The following is a 21,969-nucleotide window of genomic DNA, read 5'->3' as shown; positions in this document are numbered from 1 at the left end:
CCTACACGGAGATGTCCCCACGGGCCACCTGCAGACCCAGAGAAACCAGCACAATCTGCCTTCAGCCAAGCTACAGCAACTTTGGGGCACAAACTGTTCTTCCAAAGCCTATACTGGTGCTTTGGTTTTCTCATATGAAATACTGCTGAGCTCACATGCAAAAGCAAATTCAGATGTGGCTAAAGGAGAAACTCCTTCATGTTCTCGATTGTTATAACCAGTGTCCTCTGGTGTCCCTCAGCTGCCAGGCTCAAATGCTGAGGGGAACATGGTGCTTTCTGCTGATAAACAAGGCTGAAACATTTCAATAGATTTGTCTTGGGGAGCTCTGGATGGTCTGTCTGCTTCAGGCTTGCCCAGCAACCCCAGCTCTGCTCCATGCTGGGGATCCAGAGCAGTCACAGCTGCAAACAAGCAGTGCAACTAACCCTTCCCCTCCATACACACTGCCAAATAAATCATCAGGCTTTGACAGCCACTTACTTGATGAGAACTATAGTGTCACTGAATATGTTGTAAGCTGATTTTGGTTCCAGCACATCTGATTCCAAGGCTATCCCATATTTGATGAATAACAGGGCAGCTTCTAGATATTGAAGGGCCTTTTCAGTCTTGTCAGTCTGTTGGGAAAAAAATTCTCTTTTTCAGACTAAGATCAAACCCACTTCTCTCAAATGTAAATGAATTCTTTTTTTCTCTCTTGTTAGGCAGGATTTGAAGAAAGAAAAAAAAGATTCCAGTCAGGCCTCTGGGTGATAGCTAAAGGGATCTCAGCAGAACCCCTAATATGATCCCAGTCATCAGCTTTGTGTGCTCTGGCTATTTGGATCTTCCTCTTGCTCAAGGGTTTCTTCAAGCAATTTATCTTCACTTTTTTTTGGAAATTATTGTCTGCTCTGGGAGGTTTGCCTTCTGAGAGGCAGACAGAGGTGGCTTTCCCACTGTGGTATTTGCTCACTTCATTTTCACAGGTAAATGTCAAGTAAGAAATGGACATTATCTGAGTGAGCCATAATTAGCAGAACAATATGTTCACTTGTGCATGCTGTTAAACTGCACAGAGCAGGGAAAGCCAGTTAGATCAGACAAGGCCACTTCCAAGTCTTGTTCAATGCAATGACTGTCAGGATCTGACATCTCTGAGTGAACTGTCTTAAAACTAACTGTTCAATCTGTCTTCCAAGGGATCTTTTATAGCTCTGCAAAGCAAACAGGCTTGGTAACCTCAGACAATGTCAGTTCTGAATCCCATTCTCTAGATGTGTTTACATCCAAGGGAAATGTCTGAACATTTGGTAAATAAAGACAGCTTCCCAAGGTATGACTTGAACATACCCCAGGGATGGAGGAGGGAAGTCATGTTTGCCAGTGAATCTTATTCTGAGGGCAAGAGCTGGTTAACATTTCTAGCACAGGGCCAAAACTTACCATGGCATCAGCTTTGTGCTTCAGCCTCTGGGCCTGTTCTAAGTAGTATTCCTTGGACTGCTGTCTGAATTGGACAGAGAGGAAAAAGAGAAAAAATTAGGGATAATTATCCATTTTATTTTTGTATTTAGATGATGCTATGAGTGCAAACATCCTGTTTTGGTAAGCCTCTTACAGCCTTATCAAACACACATTCTGATTATTAGTAGTTACTAAATGAATGTTCTCTGCATGTTCAGAAACACTGAGCAGCAGAATGCACAGAGAAAATTAATTGATTTCTTAAAAAAAAAAAAATTAGAATAATACTGAAAGCTTACATCTAGAAATAAAAAAAACACCAGAGGTTATGCTAAACCAAAGCAAGTTTACTTTCTCACTCCCATGGAAAGGTGGTAGTTATGTCATCTCTCATTCCTCAAGTCCAATCTTATCATTACATTTTGATTGAAGCAGAACTTGGCAGCACCATACACTCCTCTGAGACAAGAGGAGCTTGCATTCCAGGTGTCTGCTCACAAGAGAGATGGTACCCAATTTCCAGAGCAGCTTCCCACGAACCAAGGGCTGTTGGAAGGTGACCTGTGCTTTGTGGTGGGTGGGTTAAGTCCCACTCAGCAGAAGGCAGTACAAGACAATTCTGCCACATCTCTCCCTCTTTCTTTCCCTCCCGAAGAAGTGCTGATGAAGAAGCAGAAGGTAGGGTGGCTGCAGGGCCAGCCTTGCCTTGTGTCTTCAGAAAGTACAGACCAGGGGTGTAAAACAAACACTTACTGTTCACACTGGAGGAGAGGTCTGCTTGGTTTGGAGGTACCATTTGGCAAAGAAGGCACTGGGAAAGGCTTTGTCACATCCCCTGCAGATCCCTGAGAAAACCACAGAGATACAGCTGGTTAGAGATACACCTAAACCAATTCCAAGGCCTGGCTTTCCTCAATTTCAAGAGAAGATGCCATAGTCTAATTCTCCAGGCTCTCCTCCTCTTAGCTTCTTCCCCAGCCACCCCTCCAAGAATGAAAATGGAGACTTGGCTTCTCACCCAATTGCTTGTATGGCTTAGTACCATGAAACCTTTCCCAAGCCTGCAGAAATTAAGCAGCAGTTTCCTTGCACAATGGCTAAGAGGGCAGTGAGGCTCCAAGCTGCTCATTTGTCACAGCCACTAGTCAAGGCAGGAACAGGTAATATCCATTCACACTTATTTCCAGCTTATCCACACAAAAAATGCTGATTCTCCATTCCTGACTCCATGATCAGGAAAAAGCAGTTACAAGCCAGCTAATACAGCCTGCACAGTCCTGCTTAACAGACCACACACACTGAGCCACCAGTAACCAGCCATGTAATTGAACTTTAGAACACAGAAGTGCACAGATCCAGCTGCAAGGATCAGGAAAAATTTTGTAAACAAGCTATAAAACCTTATATCTGGACTGCAATCAGTAACACAGGTTACTTTTTTCTGGTTTTCAAGCAGTCCACTCTTCCTTTTCGTAAACACACTTATTTTTCCACCAATATTGTATTTGCAGTTGCCTACAATCAGAAATGGTGACTAGCATATACTTATTTCTCATGTCCTTTGGTGTTTACATAGTAAACCCTTCTCACTCTATTTTGCTGGTGAGATGAAAAACAGATGATGGAAAGTTGCAGAGAAGTTACAACACAGTCTTTTGGGTTAGCAACATACAGCCACAGATAACCATTAAAGGGCCACAAATGCTTCCAAGAGCTTTCTCTGCTGGCTGATTTATCTTCCTTTCTTTTTAATATCCTCAGAGTCTGTTTCAAAGGACAATCACACAGCACCCACGAGTTGCAGCAAACATCCTGCCAGTTTTCTCGGATACCTACTTTGATGCCCTTTGAGTGTTCCATGTGATTTCCCTCCACTTTCCTGTGCTTGGCAGACGAAGGATCCTTGTGGTTGCTCTTGTTCCTGGCAGGGTTATCCATGGCAGGCTGCTCATCAGCCTCAGTTCTGGGTCTCTTTTGGGCTGTTTTGGTTGACTTTGGTGTGGGATGTGCAGTGGACATGGGTGGCAGTGGCAGGAGCAGCACATCTTTCTTCTGATTTTCAGATGAAGCTTTTGATGCTCTGGAGATGGGAAGCAGATTCATGAATATGGTGTACATATAATGCAGGGATTTTATAACAACTCAGGGACATCCTGCACCAATTCTGTTTCAATTCCTCTGGAACTGTGAGAGGACTTGTGCATTAGATACCACATCACCATCTGCCAACAACATACAAACGAGTTGTTTTTCAAGCAGGAGTAAGTCTCAGAACTCTGTTCTTGCAGTCAACACTTGCAACCAGAATATCAAGATGTTGCAAAAAAGACATCCCTCCAACATAGCCTGTTTTCCCTGAATGAGGGGATAACTACAGTGACTAAAACCCCTGGGACAAACCACCCAACAAGGCAATTGAACTGCAGCACTGCCTCTCTCTTCCACTTATGGTACACAGTACCTTCCTGTGGTCAGAGACACCCTCCTGACACTTGATATTGCATGTGCTTTGACAGAATTAATCTGAGTTCTTCCTTTAAGACTTGCCAGCGTGACTGGGCAACTCTTACAAAGCTGAGAGGATTCAAGTGAGAGAGACTTAAAATGCTGTGCTTTTAAATGGCAGAGTGTCTCACAGGTAATAACACAGTGACATATCTGATTTCAGATCATCTGAACTCTGGCAGCTCTAAGCAGCACCAAATAGCTCTAAACCTTGTTTCACCACTGCTCATTGACATCATTTTTATTCAGCTTCTCCAAGTTTCCCAGAACACACTGAGCAGCTCATGGACTGCAACATCAGGGGAGGAGGAAATTAAGTTCAACCCCATGAGAAGACTGAGGTGGGATGCTGCACATCTCACCTGATTCTGCTGTGCATGGGACAGTCCTATCCCTTCCTTCCCAACACACTTTTCACATGGTACAGTCCCTACTCACTGCACACGTGTACCCCAGCTTCTCCTCCCTGGCACAGCTCATGCTCCACAGAGCACAGCACCATCCCTGACCTGATCCAGAGCCTTCTCTCCCCAAAAATGCATCCTATCTTTCCCACTCTGAACACCAGAACATGACTAAAACAGGTGCTCATTTTTGCTGAGAAAAAGGGAGGAATGAACCCCAGAATTAAACTTCTTCCATTACTCCTGCAGTTGGAATATCCCTTCACCCCACTAAATGTCAGTTCCGATGCTTCAGTGCTTTCAGAGTACATCAATATTTTCTCTGCAGAAAAGCAGTTTACTCCTGTTGTCAGGACACAGCCTCAATGCTACACACCAATCCAAGCCAACATCTCAAATTCAAGCCACAAGCAAGCAGGAATTGAATGCAGCAGCCCATGACTGATGCATGAGTCTCCCCTCTCAGGAACACTGCCCAGTTGGAGACATGCTCTTGGCAGCATTCCCTCAAGCAAAGACCTAGCCAAAATGCTGGCACTGCCCTGGTGTGCAAATTACAGGGCAAACTACCAGAAACACTGCAAAGGCTACACAAGGATAAATGAGAAATTTCTGGCTGTAAAGGCCATCTGAAATTCCAGGCAGTCAGGTCCCAAAAGGCACTGCTGGTTGTGTGTCTCTTGGGTTACAGAGAATAAAAAGACAAAGACAAAAAGATGATTTTAGTGGAGAAGGGAAATGCTCCCCATCCTTACCCACCTACACCCATCAAGCTGCTTCTGGACTGATTGCTTCCAAGATGTAAAGGCAAATCTGCAGCAGATTAAGTTTCAGGAGGCACATGATGTTAGAAGCAAATTCTCAGTGTAAGAACAGGAGATACAGTTCCTTGCCTTAAGCTTTTAAAGAAAGACTTAGTTTTATGCATCTTTTTGCTATCCAAACACTTTATACTTACTTTAATTTATTGGAGTCTTTGTGAGCTGAAGACTGCAAGGATTTTGCTTCTTTTTCTGATTTAATTTTCTTCCTATCAGTCTCTTCCTTCTCTTCCCTCTAGCAGGAAGAAAAAAAAGGGAAAAAAATCAGTCAGGTTTTGAAAGGTCACAAAGTACAGACCAGTACAGCTAAGTTTGATTTATTCTGGTTAAAGCAAAAAGATATTAGAACTGACAAAGTGGAAACCCACAGCACAGCAGATATAGATTTCAGGCTCACTGACAAGTAACCTAAAAAGACATTTTTCTACTTTTGCTTGGATAGAGTAATTGTTTGTAGTGGCAGGGATGGTTCTGCCAAACATTTTTCTGCTAATAATGATCAAAAGTAAGGCACCTGCATGGCAGTTAGTTTACACAGGTCCCCCAGGTGTGCAGGGGGGTTTGCTTTTTATTAACAATAAAAGGTGCAATTTGAAACAGTCAATTAAAATCTGGAGGCCCCAGAGGTGGACACAATATTCCAAGTGGGGTCACAGAGGGGCAGAATACCTCCCTCAGTCTACTGATCATGCATCTTTTGATGCAGCCCAGGGTGTGGTTGGCTTTCTGGGCTGCAAGGACACACTGCTGAGTCATGTCCAGCTTTTCCTCCACTGAAACCCCCAAGCCCTTCTCTGCAGGACTGCTCTCCATGTGTTCTCCCAGTCTCTACTCATGTCTGGGACACATCCAGGTTTGTCACTATGATGGAGCTCAGTGGGTTGTACTCAACAGAGTCTAGCTCTGGCAGTGTGCTCAGGACAAGGCTCCAGCACTGAGATCGTGTCCTTAAACTGTTTTTCAGGTTGATCTCCACACTGCCACAAAAGATGTCTGACAGCTGCACCTGACCCAGCTGCCGTGGTGCCTGAGCCTCCAGGGACACTGATGCACACTGACAGAATCGAGCGAGGCTCTGAGGTGGGCTCTCCTGCAGTCAGGCACTGAGAATTAAAGGGAAGGCATGCCTAACATCAAATAGCTCCTCTCCCAGGTCTTTTAGACAAGAGGAGAAGAGACAGATTGACTGCCTGTTTCCCTTTCTCCTGCTGCTCTGCAAGAGGGGGAACTGCTGGGGTCTCTCAAATTTCTTTTCCATTTCCCTTCCTGTAGTTGAGGGAGAATTGAGAAGTTCAGAAAATGACAAAACTAAATGAAACCCACACAGGAACCAAGGTCATTTGTCCAGAACAAGGTCATTCACCCACCCCAAGGTTATTGACCCAAGGTGCTGAGCCACTAGCTCTGTGAGGTGGAGCAAAAATCACTGAAATATCCACAGGGAATACACATTCAGCACAAGGTCTGCAGCCAACTCTTTGTGCAGCTGACCCAGTTGGCTGGAGGTATATTCGTAGTCCCCTTTGGGAATCAGCTTTCCAAAAACCACTTGTAAGCAGTGATCACCTTAGTTAAGTAAAGCACTGAGGTCCAGAGGAGGGTTTTGAGAGGGTTGTGACTATCAGTGAACTCAGTTCAGTTCAAAGTCTGCATTTTCAGAAAAGCAAAAGGCACTGTGCTGCTGCTGTCACCCCTAGCAATAACACAGTTCCCACCTGCAGAATTCAGCTCTCCTGCAAGCAATCACAGCTGTTTCATGGAAATAAATGGCACCACACAGGAAAAGACTCAGACTGAAGTTGTATGACTCAAGGCAGCAAAAGGTGCATCCATGGGCAAAACTGAAAACTACAGCCTGAGGTGTCCTGGGTCACTTCTCCCTCTGGTCACCCTACAAACTGCAGGCCAGGTGCTCTCCCACAATGGATAGTGCAGGTGTCTGCACAGACTGGAACATGCTTCAGGAGCCACACTGCTTTTCACAGGGTGGCATGGGGAGGGGGCACTGCTGCCCTATAAAGCCAGAGAAATCCACCAATGCTGCCAAAGAGCTGCCAGCCACATGCTGACACAGCCTACTGAAAGCTCCTCCAGCAGAGGAGGACTGGGGTTTTGTTGTCTGAGAAAACTAGGATTTCAAGAACAGATAGCAAAAAATATTTTAAAAGCCCAAAGCATGTTAGACAGCTTACAGGGCTTTTCATTTGCTCAGGAGGGGATTTGTGACCAACGAGAAACAGCTGTTGGACAGTTTTGATTCATATTCCCCTCAGAAGTCTGATAACATCTTTATAGGAGGTGCATAATGGCTCTACTCCTATGACATGGAAACTCTGCATGGGTTTTTTAAACACCACCCTGGTCCTTGTACAAATCCACTTCTCACCTTCCTCTTTCGAAGGGACTCCTCAGGAGTGTCCTTGGCCTTCCTCTTTGAGCTCTGCTTCTTTGCACCAGGTTGGTCCTTGGTCTCTGCTTTCTTCTGGTGTCCCTCTTTCCTGGGGGGGTGAGGGACTTTTTCCAGATGACAGAGATCTATTTTCACCACGAGGCCCTCACGGGCAGGGGGGTCCCTCACTGGCGAAAGCAACTTCTCCCTGAGAACCAAAGGCAGTTTCTCCTTGGGCAAATCCTGAAACCTGTGACTGCTGGTCCTGATGGAAGTTGTGCCCTGGCCTTGAGGAAGAGGACTGAGAGCATCATGTGCTTGGGCATCACCCATGAGTTTAGGGTCCAAGAAGGGTTTGGCAGTGGCATGGTGGGAGCCCTTGTGCTTTCTGTTCTCAGAGGGCTTCAGGTCTTTTTTGTCAGAGGATTTTGGCTTTGCTATTTTTTTGACTTTCAGCTTGTCCCTGGAAGACTCATCTCTGACCTCCAAAGGACCAGGGTCACTCTCCACCTTCAGGCCTCTCTTGGACCCTTCGTGTACCAGGGGCTTGCCAGGCCTTTTGATACCCACAGTCTGCCTAGGCGAGGGCTCCTCAGCATGCACAGGAGACTTCTGATAGTTGCATTTGTTTGGAAGATGAGTGTCCTGAGGAGTCCTGGCCACTTGGCCACAGGTCTTGTGATGAGGCTCCATCAGCTCAGCATGCTGGTGGGAAGAATTGCTGCTGATTCCCTGCTCCTGCTTCTTGCCCTTCTTGCATCCATCCCCATGGGCAATTTCACTGACACACTCTGTTGGCACTGCTGGTGGGTTCACCTTGGTCAGCCAGTTGTCGAGCTGCCACTTATTAGAAGTTGGTGGCTGAGGCTGCTGACAAAAACAGAAAAGAAGGATTCAAGAGTGATGCCTTTATGCACTGTGTCCATCCTAGCACAGCTTACCAGAGCCCAGAGACTATTGCCTAGAGGTCTTAAAGTTGGGTGTTTTTGTATGTGAAGCACTGGCTATAAACAAACAGGCCACATGCACTAACTTCCTCCAGAGCATTATGGATAAATAATTTCCTGAAGAGAAAAGGATAAAATGGTCAATGGCAAACAGCTAGGCCTTCACTAGTGTGAGAAGGGTCTTATAGTTTAGTATTTTAGGGACAAACCAGGCAGGACTTGGGAAAAGAGAAGTATAACATCTCTTTACTTCCAAAGACACCCACATTGCAGTGGGCAAAGTCTGCAAATGAACTGCTGGAGGGGAATGAGTATTAGAGTGAGGCGAAAACACAGGCCTTCTCAAGGCTTTTCTGCACATGAAATTCTTCCTGTTCATGCACATCTAAAGTAAAAGAAAGGAAAGCTTGGGCTGGGGCATGGGTGCAGGAATAAATTATAAGGTTTCTGAGCTTTGTAACTGCCTCAGAACTGGCAGTGGGTTGGTTTACATCAGCTCTGGTCTGCACATATAACCATGCACTTCCCCACTGGCCTCAGTGTGTTGCAAGCTGGAGGAACTGTTTGTAACCACGGACATGAGCACTTGTGCAGGAGATTTCTGACACTTGCACGGTCTCCATTATGAAATTTTAAGGCACCAAGTTCTGTTTGCCTGCTTTCCCCAATAAATGCCTCAGAAATGCCAGTGCAGCACTATCCAAGCCAAATTCAACAGAAGCAAGACTAAGCACATGCCAGCCCTTCCTGCAGGTCTGATCCCTTCAGCTGAATCTGTCACTTTGGCACAGGAGCTGCAGGAGGGCAGCAGCTCCTCTTAACACATCAAGAAATGGGTCTCACCCTGAAGCAGCCCATAGCCTTGGCAACCTGAAAAGCTGCATGGGCAAGGGTGAGCCTCAAAACCCCCAGACCAGCCCTGTTTCTACTCTGTGCCTTGCTTGTGCCTCCCCAGCGAAGGCACTGATTCCTCCAGGAGTGCTGGACAACAATGCCCAAGCACAAGGGGGGACACTTCCAGCTTAGGCACCTGAAAGCCTCATCATGCTGTTATTAAGGGTTATTTATTTGAAAAACTCTAGAAGGGAAGCGAAGGGTAAAGTCTGGTGGTGCAGCAGAGATGTCAAGGAGACACCTTGATGAGGGGATTTCAGGTCTCCTGTCCTGGCTGCATTCAGACAGCAGAGTCTGAGGCAAGAGGCTGTGTGAAGCAGCCTCTAGGTGTTATCTGCATTCACCTCAGGTGCTGGCACTCTTGGAGGGTCGTTGGCTTCGCTGTCACTCGAGTGGCTCTCTGTCTCCGAGTCTGAGGAGCTATCTGAGTCACTGGTGCTCCCTGACTCCGAGCTGCTGGAATGTGCTGATGCCACACTCTTGGGCTGGGGCTGTAGGGCACTGCAAGGCCACCATGAGATGAAATTAGAAAGCAGCATGGGTGAAGGTTATTTACTTATTATATTGGCATGTCAGTATTCAAAAATAAAACTGAAACCCTATGTTTTTGGCAATGAGAAGGGATGGGAGAAGGCCAGGGGAATACATTGCCATACTCAAAAAATAAAGAACTGGAATAAAAAAAAAGTCTCTGGAAATAATAAAACCTTCAACTCCAACCCAGGCAAATATGTAAGCAGGAACTCACTGCTGTAATGTGAAGCTGCATTTAGCCAATTAAAGTTTAAAAACCCACCAAAACTGAACAGTGCTTTTCTGAATGCTCCAGCCCTCAAAGTGAAAAATTTCCAAGACATACTCCAGGATGGTTTCTGTTTTTTCTATCGTGTCACTTCAGTTTTCAATTCTTCATCTGTGTTACTTGTTCAAGTTGCTGTAGCCACTTCATTAACAGCCACATCAAGCAGCAGCATTGCTTGCAACACCTTCCCCTGATCAACTGTTTTCCTCCAGCACTGACAGTGGGAGTGGCTGGAATTGAGGGAGAGCCCCCACTTTTATTCACAGCTTTTTATTTGCTTTGAAATGGTCTAACAAAATTAAAATGCTGATTTTTATTATTTTTTCCTTAGGAAAAGGCTTCTCACATCAATATCAACACATTTGCATGATTTGGATGCAAAGCTCTTTGCTGATAGCATGACAAGTCTATTTCAAGAGCTTGCAAAGACATAAATCATGCCAAGAATCTACGTGCTCTTTTGCAAGTCTGACTTGGTACATTATCTTGTGCTTGAAGAACAAATATCAAGGCAAAAATGTATGTCAGTGCTCTCCTAGAGGAAAAATTCTGGCCATCTCCACCTTTCTTCCTCTAATGTTGGCACGTGGCTGTTCAGTCTATCTTGAATATTGCTTGTTTAACAACCCACAGCAGGAGCTGCTTACAATCAGCTGCCTTAGCAGGAGGAGCTGAAATAGCCTCCATGAGTGTTCCTAACCCTTGTGGCTGTTTTGGGCTTTCTTTGGAACTAAAACTGGACTCACACCTCACCCATTGCTACAACTGAAAATCACATTAGCTCCAATGTGATCTACATACACAGTGGTGGAGGGGAGGAGGATGAAAGAAGGGAATGGTTGAGGGAATACAACTCTGGATTATTCATTTCTTTCCAGAAAACCACACACAACTGAAGCCAATTCTCCACAGAGCCAGAAACCAAAGCCTGTGGCTCCAAGAGAAACCAGGAACCCTTATCAATCCACCCCGTATATAAAAAGTACTTGTGTTTTTCTCCTGATTTGGTCTAGCCAGTAGTTTGGGAACAAACCTGTACCTTGGAGGAGTGAGTGAAGAACGCGGCTTTTCAACAACCTGTTTGGTTCACAAAAACAAGGAGGAGGGGGAGGAAAGGTTAGCTCAAGGAACTCAGAACAAGGCAATAAGTCATGATGATTTAAAGGCATGTCTAAAACTGACTTGGTCGTCACCACTCTCTTCACTATCACTGAGCTGCAGGTCTTCCTGGAGCATCCTGAAAGACAACCAGAAGATAAATATCAGCCAAGGCAGACACACTGAAGATTTGGTTTGTGCTTACCAAAACAAACCAACCTCCCACATCCATTCTGAATATTTGGTATGCTCAACCTACCTGTTGTTATCTGAATGAATGGTTAAAATGGCTTATTTTATTTTTCTTTTCACTCTGCTTTCCAACTGACCCCAGTATATTTTGCACTGGAGGTCAGTAGCAATTGCTGCCATCTACAGACAACAAAGACTAAGTTCTGAGGGTGAAAGAAGTGTGACTCTTGCACAGTAAGAGACTCACACGCTCTGAGCCTGCACTGGCTCCCCAAGGGACAGAAAGCATAATCTTTGCACCAGGGGCTGTGCATGTTCACACTCTCTGCTCTCAGGGGCTGCCAATATTTCTTCTGTCCCGGGGGTTCTCATTTTGCTGCTGAAGTCTCCTATCACACATATCTAAGTAAATGCCGAGGTCAAGCCTATCTCCTATTTCTTCTCTACACAAGGAACTTCAGGCTCCTGCACATCTCAGTGGGAATTGTAACATTCAGACACTCAAAGCAGTTACAGCTGGGGAGGAAGCAGCTCCATTTTACTACTGCCTGAGAAGAGAGCCGCTTCCTGCAAATGCTTCCCAAAGCATCATTTAGTCCTCTGCTTTCAGGTGGGAACTGCTGTTTGCAATTTCAATTTATTACCTTAAATGGCTGGGAGGGACCCAAAGTTCTTCCAAATTGTTATCCCCCTCTTTGGCAATCATGCAGGCATCCCAAAGGAGTTGGAAAATAGACAGGAAAAACTCTTGCTGTTCAGAAGTATAGTTATTCAAATCTTGAAACTAGCTGACCTCTGACTCCTCAACCCAGAGGCTTACTCAAGTGTCCTTCCAAAAATGGGATGAAAAGCTTGGGAACTGAGAGAGGAATTTTATCAGGCAGGTCAAAACTCTATTTCAAACTTGTTTCAAGTTAAGGGCTCTCTGAGAAAATTTTCTTAGGGCCATATAGGTAAAATAAGCCTCCAATCCCTCATGACAACACATTTTATAGCAAGAAAACAAATATGAACAATCCCCAGTGAACCACATCACCCTGGAAAAAGGTGGAGAAAATTGGTACATTCTTTGTTCAGGCATTTTGAGCGCCATTCCCATGTGACTATCCTCCTCTGTCTGCCATCCTCCACTGCCTCATTTCCTCGCATACCACCTGGTTGGAAATCAACCCTTGGCTCTTCTTTTAGAGCAAACACTGAAGGTAAGCACCATGAGACACCACCTGGGAAAATGAGGCCCCTGAGTTTCCTACAGAAGACACGTGGCATGCAGCCTGCAGCAATCCTGCACGTGCCAACTCCACACGTGGGCTCCAGCCAAAGCTCACTGCCAGTCCCATGAGTCTCAGAAGGGAAAAAAGAACAACAGTGACAATGCAAACACACTCAACACTTAGGGGCACATTGGCCAATGCCTACTGGCAGCTCAGTGAATTCTTTCCATTTTCTTTTCTAACTCCTTTGGGGAAGTAGCCTTCAAAGGGGATAGTGAACAAAATTCCAGAGATGATAAAATGTCCCCAAAGTGGTTTTTTGGTTGGTTTTTTTTGTTTTGTTTCGTTGTGCTTTTAGAATTGTGGCCTACAGATTTGCTTCCTTTAGAGGTAAGAGGATAATCATAGAATCATAGAATGTTTTGGGTTGGAAGGGACCTTAAATATCACCTAGTTCCAACCTCCTGCCATGGACAGGGACACAGTAAGAAACTATCTAGATCTTATTTCAAATCTGATTTAACTCTTTGTAATACAAAGGACAGCCTTTTCCACCTGAGCTGCTGGCAAATAAAATGCATCAGCATAAAAGAACATTGCAACTCCTTCAGCTCCATTTAGAATCAAGAATACTAAAACTTCAAATGAGTCATAGTTCTGCAAGGATACTCAAAGCCAGTTTCCCCAAAACAAGGTTTCAACAAACTGTTAAATAGCCTAGTTAAAGAAAATAAATCTGCCCTAATAATTTCAATGTTTAATTAGCCCAGGAGTTAATAGATGCCAAGGTTTCATTTGCAGGACATGTTCATTTGCAGCTTATGTACGCACCATTAATCTCCCTGTAAAGCTATTCGAAAAGTGCTCTTTTAGCAAGAGAAGCAGCACTAAAATTACTATCACTTGCCAAACAACCCCGATGAAAGCACAGACTGGTCCCTCTCTGCCAGCCAGGCTAAAGATGCAACCCCAGAATGAGCTGGAATCTCCCCTTTTAAAAGAAGAGCTGCTTCCATTCCAGCACAGCCAGGTGCAAACTTCAGGACTGCATTCAGGAATGAAAGCCATCTGGGAAACCCTTGCATGCTCTGAAAAGCTGAATGCTTAATTTGGGCCCACAGATGCCCTGGGATTTCAGCTTCTAATTAACCAGCACAAACGCTGTTTGTTTTCGGCCAGCTACACTTTGCAACACAAGCTACTCCAGGCAGCTGAGCTTCCAGACAGTCACGTGTGGATTGAACAGCAGAGCAAGGCAGCTCTGTTGTGCCAGGGAAAACAAACACAAAACACAAGGCATGCGTGGTTTCCAGGGAGAGATGCAGAGGAAGTCCTTAGGCAAATCTTGCTTGGCTCCAGTTTGGACATAAACTCAAGCCACCCTGTTCCTCCTGCTTCCACTGCCTTCGTTGACTGTGGGTACACATGTCCCTGGCAGAAGAGCTCTGAAGTACCCAGTGAGGACACTGAGCAGAGAGGGGATCTTAGCTAAGGACTGAGCTGCATACCATGCCAAATTTACAGTTCTGGACCTCTGGGCTAAGAAAAGAGTTTTTCCAATTCTCATCTATGGGAAAAGACTCTCTCTGTTGCCTGGAAAATGACTAAAGCACTAAAGAGATTTTTAGAAGCAGCTGAGAAGAGTTGAAATAATGATGAAGGTGATAGGGTAGGTGAGGAGGAAGGCAGAGCCTGGAGCAGTTAAAACTACTATTTTTAATAGTTCAGTTAAAATTTCCATGAGTCATTTAGGAGGAGCAAGCTGGGGTGGAAGAAAAGAGTGAAATAAGGAATAGGTTAAGGGAGTAACTGAGTGCTCAGCAAGACACTATCCCACACATCCAGTGAACAAGGGCTCCCCTGCATCATGCTGGAAGAGTAGGAAAAGAGATGTTGAACGGATCTTACAGAGTTTGAGTGCAAAATTCTACAACTTCAACCAAGATGGAGAGATGCTTTTCCTCTTACTTGTGACTACCTTGATTTGGTTTTTTTAAAATTAAATGATTCATGATAAGCAAAAGAAAAACAAGTAGAGCTTTGTAGTCTGTAGTTTTCAGCCTTACATGGAATAACATATCATGGAGTAACACGAGATCTTTATCTATCACATGAACTGACAGGCATTTAATAGTTCAGCAATTGCTTTCCACACAGACCCCTGAGCCTTCCAGACATGTTAAGATTTCCACTCGTTACCCGTGGCTCAGAACCCACCAATGCTGCCACCTGGCCCGGTTAGTCCTCAAGGACTAATGGCAGCCCACACAAAACTGCTATCAAGCAACTTCTGTAATTAACCTAATTAATAGATAACCACCATCACCTGCAAGGGCAGCACCAAAGTATTTTATCCACCAACTTAAAATATTCTATCGGAGTAATTAATTTATTAGTTCACACTCCTTGCTGCCTTGGAAAACTTTCGTAGTGATTATGCATAATTATATAGATATATATGCACACATATATATACACACACATGTATTTTATATATATATAGACTCACAATTAAAATGCACTACAGAAATTTCAACTTCACCCCACTACATTATCAGAACATCAATTGAGGGTTTTAGAAAGTCCATGTGATAGGGTTTTTTTGTTTGTGTTTTTTTAAATCAAAATAAAATTAAACCCACACTTTTTAGACCCCCTTTCCTTGGGCACTTGTAGAAAGTTATACCATGTGATTGGCTTTTGTAGCTGTAGCTTTACTAGCCCTTCCAGGCTTCAAAATGATATCCAGAATTGATCAAATTCAGTTTGTATCCCTAATAATTTCTGTCAGTTCAATGCATTATTTGCAGATTGAAGAGCACAAAGTGTGACAAGATGTTAAACAGACACAGATTAAAAGAACAAAAAACCTCAATCTGTTAGATTAATAGTTGGGGTTTTCCTTCAGGTTTCTTTTCTTGTTTCAACACAGTCACTATAATCATGACATGTTTAGTGGACTTGGCAGCGTTAGGTTAAGGGCTGGATTTGGTAATCTTAAAGGTCATTTCCAACCTAACTGATTCTGTGATTCCATCCTGAAACAGTAATGTTTCTGTTGGTGAAAATTCCCTGTGTTGAAATTATCTAAGGAAAATCAGACTGATAAAACCTTAATCTTCAGAATCATCAAGTGACCCAAAGTTTAGTTCATTCCAGGTTTTTTTAACTAATTGCACAGCAGAGATGGGAACAGAGTTTGGTTACTTACAATGTTCTTGCTTGAGAACTAGGCAGTGTTTCTGAAGCTGTGCCATGCTGCTCTGTAAATCAAAAATGAACAAATTGGTTTATTTGCCTGACTTGTAGTGTATTTTATTACCCGATGGTCTCTGAGCACCAGATTAGACTAGTCATTTTCCTCTAGAACATAATTGTTTGCCATGGAGACTATTCATCACTCCAAACGGGGTTTCCTAACAAAATATTGCTTTGTCCTCTGCTGAACTGCTGCCTTAATTTCTAGATAATGAATGTATACAATCTTTTAAGCCATTTCTAAATTCATCACTGTTCAACAAAGCAGAAGAAATCACACTTCTTGATCAATGTAAGCATTTCATGTTCTCAGTGTCTAACACACAACACTATCTGTCAGTACACACATAACTATATGTTTTCTTTGGATTTCTACTTACTGTGATCCTGTGCTACAGATCCATCAGGCTGCAATTCCTAGAAAGAAAGGATGAAGTGCACATTGAGAATACAATGAATCAACTCTCTCTTAATAGCAGTGTATAACCATGATTTGTTTTCCATGTGTTACTTACTATAATAAATATTTTGCCTAGCTTGTCAGAGTTTGACTTTGAAGCATCCAATAGTTTAACCTGGCCTAACATAGCTTAGCATGGACAGAAAAAGTATCTGCTACTGCCACCAAAAAGGTGTTGCTTAGCACATTAAGGTATGTGCAGGTGTGAAGAAATATTTAACATTTTTTTATAACAACTGCCAAACACTTCTGTTAAACACAGTCAGCAAATATTTCTGTTGACCATAACGATAAAATGGATTTTGTGCTTCAGCAGAGATGAGATGCTTAAAATGGTTCTGCAAAGCTTTCACAGAGACCACAATGAAAACAAATGTGTAAGTCACAAGCATTTTTCATTCATCCCCCTTGTACTTTAATTTATCTGACTTCTTCCTCCTAACAATTATCTATGAAAGGAGGCCAAAATCAGATGAAAACACATGCAAGAGCTGGAAAGGTCTCTTCCATTTTATCAAAAGCTCTGGCAAAAAGAGGCTGGTTTACCTTTGCTGGGAATGGAAATTTGGAAGGCTCTGCTTTGGTAGGAGTATTAAGAGCTGTCAGGGGAGGAGGCCATGAGCGGGTCATTTCCTGGAAAGAGATTGAGAGAAGCAGCTATCAGGATTTTTGCTGTTAGACACAGAGGAAATTTCATGCTTCAGAGATTCAGATCATAGAACCAACCAGGTTGGAAGAGACCTCAAAGATCATCGAGTCCAACCATACCATTGTTACTAGACTAGATAGATCTACCTCTTCATGTATTTGCACATACTTCCCTGTGGCTGCTACAAAAATAGTAATCTGCATTACTGACAGGCCAGAACATAGAATGTCTGGTGAAACACAGAAGGATGTTGAACTTCCAGGTGGAGTACTCATGCTGCAGCCCCAAACAGCACACAGCAGTTACCAGTGCCTGTTGACAGCTACCCTTCAGCCACACACTGCCCCAACAACAGCTTCTGGAGAACATTCAAGGCATCAGGATTTTGTGACCTGAAGCAACAGCAAGGGAAGTGAATCACAGAAACCAAACTCCTCTACTAGGACTTCAGTCTCTCAGATTAGCATTTGACACCAAGGAAGTGTCTCCTCAGGATCAGCACCACTGGCTTGTGGATCACAGGGCATTTTCACACCGTGCACAGGGAAGGGGTGACACTTTCATTCACACTCTGACAGACTGATTTTACAGCTCCAGCTGTATCCAGGGCTGACTGTTGTCTTTAATTCCCCTCAGCACACCCCAAACACACTTCTAGCCATGGCAACATTGGTTGAGTGAACAGATGGAAAGTGATATTTTTCCACACCCATTACCTTCATGCAGGCAAAATATAAGCAACCACAGAGGTCTATTATTTAAGTGCACCTACCCTCAAGATTTCTTCAATGGACTGGACATCAATGGGGGTGGTTTGCTGTAACAAGAAAAGAGGGAAGCAGTGTGAGTTTGTCTGGGTTTTTTACTACCTGACATAAGACAAGCACGCACTCAACAAACATTTGCTTACCAACAGCTCTATAAATTTCATGGAAGTCCATTCATAACAAAGTGTTAGCAAGGGTTAGAAGCCCCATCAGAAGGGCAGTTAATAATGCACTTCTAAAAAGCCTCCTGTTTTCAAGCCTTTAGTAAAAGGTATAGTCTAATAAAGATGAAAAAGAAGGAAAGTAAAACAGAGCTCATTATACAATGGTGCTCATCCAGCTGACAGGACTCCCCTTGTTTCATGACTTGCATTCTTCCAAGAACCCATGTGCACTCAGCAGAAAAAGCAGCCAGTATAAAGTCCTAAGCTTAGAGAAGGTGAAGTAGAGGTGTTTTTCAGTGGAGGAATCATGCACTAGACCCTTGAATTCCAGCTCCTAGGCTCATGGCCACATCAACTGCCACCAAAAAGCAGAAAAGCAATACAATTGTAAGTTATATAGTTCAGAAGAAAACCTTGAACGTACCGCTGGGTAGAGACAACGTGGTGATTTCTGGAAAAGCCTGCAGATAGCCTGGATCTGGATTGAGGGACTGCCCCTGTACCTTCCCCATCTACTCTGCTGGAGCCCAGTGACCACACAGGGCTGGGGCTCCCCAGTGCAAGTGTGGTGATGCCCTCTGAAGGGAGGGGCAGCTCCCTGTGGTGCCCTGGCACTCCACCAACACCACCTGAATGGGCCCAGGAAGCAGCACAGCAGTGCCTGCAGCTGCCTTTAACCAGCCCCATAGGCCCAGGCACAGCAGCTCTGGGGTAGAGTATAAAGCAATAGCAATGCTTATATTTGCCAGTTATTTAACAAACAAAAGACACTGCAGCTTGTGCAAACACATAAATCTGCTTTTAACATATCAGCAAAACCACTTAGGGACTGTTGGCAGGACTTCCCCCTGCACACACGTGACACTGGGCATCAGCAACGTGGGTACTGCTGGGCAAGGCAGGGGCTGGGACAAGCACAGTGAACTCCTCCTGCTCCTCACATGGGCATGAGGGTAACCACACAGCCAGGGGGAGTGGTGATGTCTCTGGACAGAGCCCACCTGCACCCCATGCCCAGGCTGTGCGTGGTAGAGCAGTAGTGACCTCTTTCCAGCAGCACTGGCATCACTTGGGTGCTGAGGATGCTCCACAGTAGGACCTGAGCTACTCCCATAAACTGCCCCACTACCCAGACATGGGGAACACTTCCCTTCCACAGATTGGCTTCTCATCCACTAACAAGGCGTGTGTTTTGAACGTACCTGTCATTTACACATCCTTTCCTAACTGATATCATTAAAGGAGACTGAAATGGAAAACATCCAAAGAAAGAGCTGAGTAGTTGTGACAAGCAAATTGCATCCCAGACCAGCTTCTTGCCTGTAAACAACAGGCTCAAGGGAAGCATCCAGCAATCAGAGTAATTGCTGAAAGTCTTCCTGGCCTTTCCCTTTCTTCGTGTTAAAGGAAGAGGGCAACGAGCTACGAGCAGAAGGATCTTCCCCAGAACAAGGTAAAGAGCAAAGCCAGCAAACACTGCAATAAAGTAAAAAAGTATCATCCTTGGCCCTCTCACAGAAAGGCCCCTCATCTGTTTCCCACATGCTGCACTATTTACATTGAAGGGAGGAGATGAGGAATTTCTTTTCCCTGCAACCTCATTTGTCTGCAACTACACAAAGCTCTCAGGGAGGCAGTGCTCATTTGACTTTTCATCACAAAATCACGCACAGAGAGCTGCCAAACAAACAGAAGCTGAGGCATGGCCAGATGAGTCACAAATGAAAGCAAGGGGCTGGGATCCAGCAAGGCTTGCAGATGTGTTCCACAGCAGGCAGGAGGAGGCAAGAGGAAGAACAAACAGCAGGGAACTACCACATGGCAAGAGACTGGGATGCTTCATAACACACCATGCCAAAAAGGCACCTCTTTTTCTTCCTAGCAGGCTTAACCTGGTAGCTTAACCTAATTTACTTCTTAATTCAGCAAGTGATGAACAGTGGACACAGAAACTTGCATCTTCCTGTACAGAAAAGCAGTTCTCAGCTAGCAGATTGCTTCAGAAAGCTCCTGAGATATCCCTTGAGAGCATCACAGCAAAAACCCTTCCCATAAAAACAGATAAGAAATCAAGATCCTGCCCGGACAAAGTATTTGAAAACCCTCGGGGCACATTACCTTTCACTCCATCCCACCTGCAGTGACTGAGGACACCTCCTCTCTTACAAAGCTACACATGCAGTGCCTGAAGGGGCTGAGTTTTTCAGCATGCTAAAGTCATTTTTTGCCTTTTTAGTTTGTTTGGTTTGATTTATTTATTTTCCTTTCAAGTCATATCTCGGCTGTGTTTCAGCTCGTTAAACCACTAAACCATAATTGCCACCCAGCAGCAAGGGATGTCCTTGCCACTTTTAAGAGTTTAGAGGAAAGGAGAGATGCAATGTTGCTCTAAGAAGAGTTAAAAAGCCATAAAGCCAAAGAAAACACTGAAATGAGATCAGCTCCACTGAGGACTGTGGGTGTAAGAGATCAAATAATTGGGTGTTGCTGTCTGCCCCTACCAACAGTTTTACAGCCTTTGCCAGGAACACTGTAATGAACTGCCCAGACACAACTCCAGTTAAGCCTGGTGCATATTTGCTGTCTGACACCAACATCTGTACAATCTCCAGCTCTGATTTCCTCATGCCACATACAAACTCACTTGCAATTTGGAAAGGAAGCAGACACCTCTGAGTGTCACTCACAAAATGTTCTAGTAGTTGAGGTCAAGTGCAATCATGGGACATCCAGAACTATTGGGTCCCTGCATTTTTTGTTTGGTTTGGCTTTTTAATGCCAGTGTTCTCAGCCAAACGGATGCTGTGCTTCCAATAACAACTATGCCCTGCAGCAATACTACTTATCACTAATAATATTAATCATAATACTAATTTTAAAGTTAAAAAAAAAAAGAAAACCACTGATCATGAACTGAAAAGGACTTCAGGACTGGGACCAATATAATTTCAAGCATCTACACAAACATAAGAAGCCCTGGAAGTTATATGAGGAACTAGTCTGTCTTTACTACAAGAAGCTTGCAGAAATGCACAGGTGCACATAGTAGCACAAGAAGAGAGGGAGCTCTTAATTTAGAAAACAATTTAAAATCTGTGCAGACACTCAATTCAAGCTGCATAGCAACTGTGCGAGAAAACTCTCAGAAATACTTCTAAGTCTTCTCTTCACAAGCAATTCCAAAAAACCACACACTTTCATGAGCACATAGATCTGTTCATGCCCCAAGCCTTGCACAGCTCAGTTAGACATGCTAAAGGGAGATGAAGGAGGAAATCAGGAAGATAAGAATCACCCAAGCCCAGACTAAACTGCTTGAGGAACCACGAGCACACACATGAGATGCCCCACTGGCCTTGATAAAATGTGGGCCTAGGATACTACAAAGAATAAGTAGTGATGGAGTTTGGGTTTTTTGTTTGGTTTTTTTTAAATGAAGATGGGGTTGAAGAGCTTCTAAAGTTGCCTCTTCTTTAAATAGATATTCCATTAAAAATTACAGCACACATTCTTATCCCACTCTGCACCATGTGCCAAGTGGAGCTGAAGGACTGTACGGCTCTCACGCATGAAAGTGGAAGGTTGAAGCTTTCTCCCTCATTTTTAAATAGCTTTCCTCATCAGAAAGCTGTGGCAGAGTAGTTTCAAGCAGGATGTCAAAAAAATTGCCTCCCAGAGAGAGCTGGCCATGCATTTTTTCAGAAGTCACCGAGTGGCACCGCTGAGATGTGTGGGCTCAAGCGAGGCCAGCGGCAGTAACAGCACAGAGATTGTGAAAGGGTGAGGACAGGAGGTCTGGAATCAGATATTAACTGGAACAGATATGGGCTGCCTCTCAGGCAAACGTTAAGGTGTTGTAGATATCTCTGTTCCTTCTCATCTCAGAAATGTTCACCCAACTGATTATTTCTGCTGTTCGCATGTCTCTGCTGTCACAGCCCATTTGGAGCTGCTCT

At 44.2% G+C, this 21,969-nt stretch overlaps 1 protein-coding gene across 1 annotated transcript in view; it reads right to left on the bottom strand.

Moving 5' to 3' along the window:
• AFF1 (AF4/FMR2 family, member 1) overlaps positions 1–21,969 on the bottom strand; it is a gene marked incomplete at its 5' end in the record, with an annotated part of 44,926 nt that overhangs the window by 5,013 nt on the left and 17,944 nt on the right. Inside the window, 13 exons of the mRNA XM_009078900.1 lie at positions 484–620; positions 1,429–1,492; positions 2,203–2,294; positions 3,286–3,529; positions 5,317–5,414; positions 7,566–8,435; positions 9,754–9,910; positions 11,251–11,288; positions 11,394–11,448; positions 15,927–15,978; positions 16,354–16,390; positions 16,980–17,066; positions 17,855–17,899. Coding sequence (XP_009077148.1) covers positions 484–620; positions 1,429–1,492; positions 2,203–2,294; positions 3,286–3,529; positions 5,317–5,414; positions 7,566–8,435; positions 9,754–9,910; positions 11,251–11,288; positions 11,394–11,448; positions 15,927–15,978; positions 16,354–16,390; positions 16,980–17,066; positions 17,855–17,899 — 1,976 coding nt within the window. The remainder of the gene's footprint in view (positions 1–483; positions 621–1,428; positions 1,493–2,202; positions 2,295–3,285; positions 3,530–5,316; positions 5,415–7,565; positions 8,436–9,753; positions 9,911–11,250; positions 11,289–11,393; positions 11,449–15,926; positions 15,979–16,353; positions 16,391–16,979; positions 17,067–17,854; positions 17,900–21,969) is intronic.

This window comes from Acanthisitta chloris, unplaced genomic scaffold (assembly GCF_000695815.1).
Source record: "Acanthisitta chloris isolate BGI_N310 unplaced genomic scaffold, ASM69581v1 scaffold12757, whole genome shotgun sequence".
Lineage (NCBI taxonomy): Eukaryota > Metazoa > Chordata > Aves > Passeriformes > Acanthisittidae > Acanthisitta > Acanthisitta chloris.
The sequence above is the reverse complement of the archived record's forward strand: the minus strand, read 5'-3'. Positions and strand labels throughout refer to the sequence as shown.